Source organism: Lotus japonicus, chromosome 1 (assembly GCF_012489685.1).
Source record: "Lotus japonicus ecotype B-129 chromosome 1, LjGifu_v1.2".
Classification (NCBI taxonomy): Eukaryota; Viridiplantae; Streptophyta; class Magnoliopsida; order Fabales; family Fabaceae; genus Lotus; species Lotus japonicus.
In genome coordinates this window covers 118,681,450-118,690,453 of record NC_080041.1, presented here as the reverse complement: position 1 = coordinate 118,690,453, position 9,004 = coordinate 118,681,450, and the positions used below count along the sequence as shown (strand labels likewise).

The 9,004-nt window shown below is 36.2% G+C and overlaps 1 protein-coding gene across 1 annotated transcript; it reads left to right on the top strand.

The window, feature by feature from the left end:
* Positions 1 to 18: 18 nt before the first annotated feature.
* LOC130729783 (uncharacterized) lies at positions 19 to 6,957 on the top strand. The gene is made up of 9 exons (XM_057581619.1): positions 19 to 292; positions 693 to 739; positions 1,279 to 2,538; positions 4,109 to 4,197; positions 4,974 to 5,076; positions 5,153 to 5,257; positions 5,753 to 5,864; positions 6,222 to 6,398; positions 6,536 to 6,957. Exons 1-9 carry the CDS (start codon positions 115 to 117, stop codon positions 6,688 to 6,690), a joined length of 2,226 nt encoding a protein of 741 aa, XP_057437602.1. The 5' UTR covers positions 19 to 114; the 3' UTR covers positions 6,691 to 6,957.
* Positions 6,958 to 9,004: the final 2,047 nt, after the last annotated feature.

Here is a 9,004-nt window from a genome sequence, read left to right as displayed (position 1 = left end):
AACCATAATAACAAATAAAATTCATTTATCCAATTTATTTATAAAATTTGGTAAAGTCGAATTGAAGCTCACAGCAGCGACGAACCCTTCCAAACCCTTCCTTCCAGAAATTTCATGTCCATCTTGCCTTCACAAGCCCAAGCATCATCATCATCTTCTTCATCTGTGCAATCACCAAACCCTAATCCCCAATATGGAATTCCAATCAACCCTTCTCCTCCTCAACCTTCCTCTTCCCTTTCCCCTCCCCTCAACATCGCTATTGGATCCCTCCAGATCTCCGATAACCCAGGTTCGCTCGCACTTTCTGTGATTCGTTCAACTTTTTCCGTAATTCCGCATTTTACTGCTCAGTCAAACGAGGGAAAAAACCAGGATTTTTTAAATTTTTTTTAGGTTTTTTGTAAATGCTGTGTAGGAGCTGGGTTTGCTGTTTTGTGTGAAATTGTAGTGTGATTTTTGGTTATTTTTGTTTGGGAATTAATTGGGTTACGGTTAATTGAGTTGATTAGGTGGTTAAAGGTCTAGCTAGGCTTTTCATTTTTGTTTTTGGATACTGAACTCTGTATGCTGATTGGTCATTGGGAGTTGATGGATGAGTTGGAGGGAGTGGTTTTGAGTATGTCTTAAAATGATTTTCTCTGTTTGACATTAGTTTTTCGAACGATTCATTTTGTCGTTTTGTTCGACAGGTTCATCAACTCCTGCTGCAGAAGATTCTGGTGGACCTTCCGAAAAGGTATTTTAGATTTTCCTCATGTGGAGGGAATTCTTGTTTATTTATCTATTTATTTCTTGTATTTGCCGCCGCATATATATTTAGGGTGTGTTTGGGCAAACAGCTTAGTGAAACACTTATGCGCTTATTCTTAAGCTAATTTGAGAAACTTATTGAACCAAATTGAAAATAGGTTATAGATAATCACAAGCTCTTATTCATAAGCTAATCTGAATAGCTTATGAAAATAAGCTCAAAACAACTTCTAGATAAGTCGTAAGCTATATACATAAGCTCTTCCAAACACTTGCATAAAAGCACTTATGCTATTACTAAGCGCTTATGTTATTGATAAGCGCATAAGCGCGTAGCCATATTCTATAAATGAGCTCAGATAGTATTTAGTAGTACTGTCTGGCTGAAATTTCCATTTTAAAGGAACTTATTGGACATGTGTTCGATAAATGTAACTTGGCTTCTAGGAGCGCAAGATCTAGTAGAAGTGTATATTTATATGTGGTGTGTATCTGATCGTTACTTTGGTTCTCTTTTGTTTTTAGGTGACAGAATTAGGGTCTCCGAATGGTATGAAGGCTTCACCTCCACAAAACTCTAGAACTCATTCTAGGAGTTACTCTGGAAGAAGGACAGTTGGATCGTCCCCATCGATAGGGAGAACAGGAAATAGAAATCAACAGGCACCTGGGTCTGTAAATTCTCATGGAAGCACCTCTTCAGCAGGGAGGAAATCTCAGATGGTGAATGGAAATTACTTGCTCAATTTTCAGTATGATCCAATATCCCGTTCTCAACCAAGAGGTCTTCCTCCTCCCCCTCTGTCAAGAAGGCAGAAGAGAAAACCATACAACAAAGATTTGTTTTTGCAAGCAAATTACAAATTCATAGTGCTAGACTCAGGAAATTACTCACCTGAGTCGATGGATCCAGATAAAATGTTGCAGTGGGAAGATATTGTATGTGTGACATTTTTTACCCCCTTTCCAGTTCAGTGTCCAATTTGTTTGGAGTATCCCCTGTGCCCTCAAATAACCTCATGTGGGCATATTTTCTGTTTTCCGTGTATTCTACAATACTTATTCTTGGGTGAGGAGGATCATAAAAGTGATTGCTGTAAAAGGTGTCCTTTATGCTTTATGATGATATCTGCCAAGGATTTATATACAGTCCACATCACCAATGTTAAACAGCATCAAGTAGGAGAAAATGTTGACTTCACTTTCTTAACACGGAAAAAGGATTCCTTTACCCTGTCGCATAAAAATAAACAAGAGATTGATATCACATCATGTGACAATGGATATTTATGTGATCCCTTTTCTAAGTTCACACTCACATCAGATGTTGATCTCTCAGTGAGACATGCAATATCAGATCTAGATGGCTGGCTGGCCAGAGCTGATTCAGGTCTTGTTGATGACCTCGAGAAGCTTCCATATGTTTGTGCGGCAATGCAACAATTAGAACAGAGAAAGAAGTATTGGAATGAGCTTAGGGCTTTTGACAGTGAAAAATCTTCAAAGCTTATTGATTATGGACATCAGATACCATCAATAGCTGCTGATGCTATGGATACTGATGATGAAAACTGTTCTAATGGATCAAGAACTTCCTCGACAGATTCCCGTGACCTAAATAAGTCAATTGCTGGAGCCTGTCAGGATCAAACCTTGGATGTGGAGAAAGTGTCAATGGAGCAGGAAATGAAGTTGTCTTCTTCGTTCGAAGAGAAAAGTGGTATTCAAATGGATTCAAATGGCATTGGAGATGCAAAGGAAAATGATTCGTACAATTTCTATCAGGTAACTGATGAAATTGTTTTTTGTTTTATATTCTCTATCCCGTGTTTCTTGCTTCATATTTTCCTAACTGGATCATAGATGATAGAAATATTTCATCATCATATGAATTATAAACTGATTATTCATATTATAGACTGTGGAGAAATTTGGCATCGTGTAATTATAGGTAAGACATGTTCAAACGCATTTGTTTTCTGTGGTGGGCTTGGCTGAGGATAATAAATTAGGAGTATGAGGGTTTTCAAAGATAGATAAAGGATTTAATTGTATTACAATTTGATGCTGTATGCTTGAAAGTTTTAGAGAAAATGGGACGGAATGGAAAGGTGTGACATAAAATAGAAAAGAGGGGTGTAGATGTGTTGTGCAACTGTGTCTGGATGATAAATAAAATGAGAGAGCTAGTATAATTTCAATATGACCTTTGTGAATGTTTTTCAAGTAGCTCAATATAAGGTTTAATAGATGGGAAAAAAATTAAAAAGAAAATAACCACCCCTCTCTATTTCCTGGTTTAGAGGGGAACACAATGTGAGAGTTTGAGGGGGAGTAGTTCCCCCCTTTTAAACAAGGGGTGCTGTTCCCTTTCCATCCGTTTCTACTTCATTCACCTCACTACTCCTAAAACACTCTAAGGAAAAATAAAATGATGCTGTGAATCAAACGGGCCGCAGCATATTATTTGCAGCAATAAATAAAGATCTGTATTAAATTTGGAGAAGACAAAATATGTGTTATTGCGGTTCCAAAATCTGAAACAATTCAGTGATTGATTGAGGTTTGGGGGTTGATGTAATTATAAATTACAATGCGTTATCATGACTTGTTGAGAAGGAACAAGAAGTCTGGGATCCTAGAAGCAGTTTCTAATTTGCTTTATCTATTCATTTAAATGAGTTGTATATGGCAAATGTGTACACTCTTGATAACTCTTCAATCACAAATTGAAAACTGAACTAGTTTTGATTTTGATATTTTTCATGCCATTCTAAAGATAAATTATGCTTTTAAGGTTGTCTGGTTTACATGCCGTGCTGGTTCTATTAGTGGATGCTGATGTAAGCCTGGTTTGTGTTGAAATTATGTCTCAGTAGCTGTTTGAATTTTAAATTTAAGTTGTTAGTTTGAAGTTGTTATTTAAATTTGAATAAGTCCTAATTCTGTTAGGATGATTAGTTAGACTATCATTGAATTTGTTTAGAGTATCTTCTGTTAGTATTTCAAATTTTGCAGATTTCTAGTCAGTTTGTTAGTTACTCTTTACCTTTAAAAGAGCAAGTTCTGATTAATAAAAAATTAGCCTTCCATCAGAAATATTTCTCTTCTCTTTCACGTTAAAAAAAACCAACAGTTTGGTTGTCCTTATTAGTAATATATTGGCTTTGAATATTAACTATCCATGTCTAGTCATGTATAACCAACACAAGCCTTTTAGCTTAGTCCCTCATAATTGCTATGTGGAAACGCTGCTTTTAGTTTCATTGAACAATCCCTGAATGTTGTGTGCTTAAAGCTTTCTGTTTATTTCCCATTTAATAATGACATTTGGTTTGTATCATGTGGATTTCAGGCTGCTGATGGTCAGCATCTGATTCTTCATCCTCTGAACATGAAGTGTCTACTAAACCATTATGGGAGCTATGATACGCTTCCTCACAGGTTTGGAGAACATCAAATTATATTTCTCCTATTTGCTTGGAAAGGAAATGGAAAAATGTGTTGGTTTGTGTGCTTGAGGTTAATTGATATTGGCATAATATGCGGAACTTCTTCATTTATGGGCCTTGAATTGAGTTGTGAAGTCTTAAATTTGGTTTATAAACACATATGCACTGGGAAACATGGACTTGTAATTCCATAAATATTATGTCAATACAAACTTCGGTTAGCTGGTACAAAAGACTAAAAGAGGATGTATGTTACATACGTGCTAGTAAGATTTCACCATATACGCTATTAATGCAACCAATATCTGAACTACATCATTGATTTCAAAGTGGAATTAAACCTGAGGTATGGACTGAAATTGATGGTATTGAATAATTTCTGCTTATCAGAAACTCTTTCTTTGGTTGGACCAATGGAAATAATTTTCCATGAGAAGTTACAACAACAGTAACCACTAAGCCTTAACTGCTAGTTGAGTTCGCTACATGAAACAATTGCCCTTGGGCTCTGTCACAGGGAAAACTTTCAGTAAATGTAACATGAATTTGTATATTTTTCATAAAAAATGCCATCGTCTTGCTCTATGGTAGTGCTAGTAGATGTGGTGACGATTGTCTGTCTATTTCAATATATAGGTTGAGAATATTAGTTGACAGCATGTAGTATATTTATGTGTTCTTGTGGTTGATGTTTTTAACGAACATGTTTTATTGGTAGGAGGATTAGTGAGTATGATATGACTTTTAACAAGACTCTACTGATTGCAGAATAAGTGGAAGGATTCTGCAATTGGAGACAGTTACGCAGTCTGAGGCCATGAGGAGGCGTTATCGATTCCTGAGTCATTTTCCATTAACCACAACATTTCAGGTGCCTTTCAAAAGACAGTTATTCAGTTCCAAGATATTTTCTTATGATTTATTACAGATGTTTTCTAATTTTTCAGCTTTCTGAAATTGATTTGAGTGAGATATTGCCTCCTGAAGCACTGGCCCCATTTATGGATGAAATAAAAAAGCGCTCTAATCAGAGGAAACAACTTGCAAAGAAGGTATCAATTTATCCCTGCATACATATTACACACAGACATGCATGCATGCACAATATAATCTGGTTGTAGAGTAAAATCTCAGAAAGCTGCTTTCATCAACTTTATGTTTTAATTACTTGTTTCGTTCTTTGCAAGCCTTCTATCTGGTATGCGATTAGGGGAAATTGTGTTGAGGAAATTTTCTCAGGAGTTGGCAAGATAGAAGCTTATTTTTTTGGTCTGGTTTCTAAGTCTGGAGCCCAACTGTTGTTAGATTACAGTTGAACCTGAGATATTTAACTTCATTCATGCTACTAACTGAAACTGGGCCCCAAACTCTTGTAATTGCATGCTAGTGGCCTAGTGCTGGTTGTGGGGCTGCAGTTGGTATTGACTTGTGGGGTGTCATCATATTCCTTTTGCTCACATCTTACATATTGTTTTGGTTTTGGCATCAGCATATTTTTGCATGAACATCACCATGCCACTGGAATTATGATATGTTATTATTTTTAGGAACAAAGGGACAAAATGAAAGCTGAAGCTTCTGCTACTTATCCTTTTCCTGTACCGAGTTATCAGCTTACTTCTCGTGATGATCCTCCGTTCTCCATGGATGACTTTGAAGGTAATCTGCTCTCAGAATGTGGAATAAGGAATGTCTTCACATGATTGGAAATTGTGATACAAAATGAATGAATCATGTGATCTGCAGTTGTTGAACATTACACATCTACATAATTTGCATTGGAGGAGTGCTACCTACACACTCTCACACTCCTTGTGATTGGTCTATTTTCTCTCTTATTAAAAAGGGTGTTAACTTTTGCAAAAATTATCCAACCGCAAGAAGTGTGTGCGGGGGCGTGTTCAAAAGAGTGTGTTGGTAGCATTTCTCTTTGCATTGTTGCAATTGTTTTAAATATCATTAATTGCAGTTAATGATGTGTTATTATGTATGTAATGTTGGATTTGTTTTGTTTAGCTCTGGGGAATTCAGCCATGTCATCAAGTCCCCCATTGGTTGGGGAGAGAAGATTGTTCTCGAGCGTTACTAGGCTTGGTTTTGCTGCTGGTCATGATTCTCCATCATTACAAATACAAGAAGAAACTAGCGGTCCATATAATAACAATAAGAGCACTGATTCTTCTGGTACAGCAGGTATTATGTGATTATGTATAACTTCTATATTTTCTGCTTGACTAGATGTTTTGCTACAACTGAAGAATTAAGCTGCTTCAAGGGGGCTGAAGCTGAACATGTTTTAAGTTTCTGAACTTTTATGATCCTGTCTGTAGGTTCGAGAAATGGGGAGACACCATCATACTCTAATGTTATATCTAGAGCAGAATCTAATAACAGCTTGAATGCACCAAAGACAAATGATGTGGGGAAGAAGGGAAAGAAACCCAATCGAGTTCTTCTGTCAACAGCTGGTGTCAGGCGTTATTGATTACTTGATCACTGACCCTTGGCACTCCCAATCTTCATCCCAGTGTGGAATTATTAGCTGTTCTAAGAAATACATGTATTTTATGCGCATCTAATAACTTGTAGATAGGTAGACATGTGTGGAGAACTACTTTCTCTATTTGAATGACTGAGGTTCAAGGCATCCCTTCTTTGAGGCCTTAGGCTTTTTTCTTTTCTTAGCTTTTGTACCAAAAAAAGACGTGTGGAGAAAATAAATGTTTTAATATAAAGTCATGGTTTTGTAGAACTATGCACTGTCTCTACTCTCTAGGTCGAAGGTGACATATTTGATACGATTTACTTTTTTGAAAGAACAGTTTAAACTCGAGATTACACGATCTAGGTCCTTGCCTCCTTGGTATATAAAGCTAGTGCTTTTGTTCCTATAATTTATTGACTTTTTTTGGGTATAAATATTATTGACTTTTGCTCCTATAATTTATTGACATGAGTAAATTGGGTCCAATAGTTAAACATAAATGGTTGATATGACATGCATATTAATATTTTGTTGCCACTTAATTTAATTTTTTTTTTTTTACTTTTTAAAACAAATCACACGCTTATGGGTGTTCTCACTATTTTGTGGTTGGCGCATCTTTTTCAAACATTGAATTGACAGGGTAAGCAATGATGTTATTCTGTTTTAATAATAATGGATTAAATGTCGGTGTTGGCTTCGGTGGGACAGTTGAAAACTGCTCCACCGTGGTGCAGTTTAATCTCTGCCATTAGATTTATTATTTAAATATTAGGTGATCAGGATTCAATATTAAAAACAACTGGAATAACTAAAATACCCTTGACTCTCTATTTCTCCCACTGCCGGAGCTGACGATGGTACCTCTCTCAGCAACCGTAGCCACCGCACCACAACCGCATCACGCATCACTCAGCGCCGCAACTTCAGCACCCATATTTGAATGCACGGTGAGAATAGGTGGAAAGAGGAACAAATGAAAAAAAATCCAGTAAAAGAATTCAATAAACCTAGAAAGTGAAAGAAAGTTTTTGTGGCTACAACTTCAGCACCCACCTTATGAAGGTTTCCAAACATTCATCCCTCACATTGGCATACAACCCCACCTTTCACTGAATCAACACAGAGATATTTACCTCTCACAAATCTCTTTAATTAGTTTGTGGTGAAGGAGGTGAGGGAGGCAGCTCACCATGGAGGAGTTGGAGATTACGGTGGAGCACTCCCTAATCCTGTGACAGTTTCAAGGTGAAGATGAAATGAGGGGTTGGTAGAAGAGCAATAGATTATTAAGAGCGTTGCAAGCTTGATGGCAGGGGATAAGGAGAGGAGGAGCAGGTGGGACTTGGGAATGACTCTCTGCTACAGATTGGGGGAGGGACAAAGATGAAAAAACAATAAGGAGGTATTTTTGTCATTTCAATCAAATTATTGGAGTGCACAACGGTAGTTCACTTTTGAACTAGCACACGGAAGACTAACCCTTAAATGTCTATGAATCTTAAGTGTATTTTTCTCGCACAAGCATCCTATTGATATTCACCACATTAAAAAATGTCTTGGTTTTAATTTAAATTCAAAAGAATGTAAATTCTTATAGAATTTGGTCTTTTAAGACGTGTGATTTGGTGCATGAAAATTGAATTTTATTTTTGGTGCTTAAGAAAACAATTAAGATAACTAAGGAACCTCTAAGGAGTCATTCATCAGAAGAGTCTCCAAACTCAATAGTTGGCATATCTAAAATTCTAACACTAGAAGGCAAAGAATGCACACCCTTCTTCGCTAACCAATTGTTGGAGAAAATAGAAAAAATAACGTAAGAGGGTAGAGAGAGATTGAGAGAAATATATTATTGACTTAAAAATTGAAAGCAATACATGTCTTATTTTTTTTGCTTCATCGAAAAATAATACATGTCTTATATAAAAGACCTAACCTACTAAAAGATAACTTCTTATCATAATAACCAAATCAATTATTATCTTTTATTCTAGCCTCTATCTAATAGCATTATATCACTATCTATTAGCTAGATTAGATATTTGAATTAATATCCACAATACTCCCCCTTAATTCGAATACCAAGAGATACTACACCTATCTCTTTCCATAATACTCTCCCTTAATTCAAATATCCAAGAGATACTACACATATCTCTTTCCTTAAGATTCACTCTTCCATAGAAAAAGAACATTTTTACTATAAAATGATTGCTTGAAGCAATATTTGAGCATGTAAGCAATCTTTCCTTCTGTAATTGCCCTGTTTCAAGCAAACTTCAAGGCACCAATTCTTCAATCTATGATATTT

Excerpts from the sequence above, each read along its gene's own strand:
- LOC130729783 (XM_057581619.1), top strand. The coding sequence starts at position 115 with ATGTCCATCTTGCCTTCACAAGCCCAAGCATCATCATCATCTTCTTCA. Across the intron at positions 293-692 it reads CCAGATCTCCGATAACCCAG|GTTCATCAACTCCTGCTGCA; the intron begins GTTCGCTCGCAC and ends TTTGTTCGACAG. Across the intron at positions 5,258-5,752 it reads GGAAACAACTTGCAAAGAAG|GAACAAAGGGACAAAATGAA; the intron begins GTATCAATTTAT and ends TATTATTTTTAG.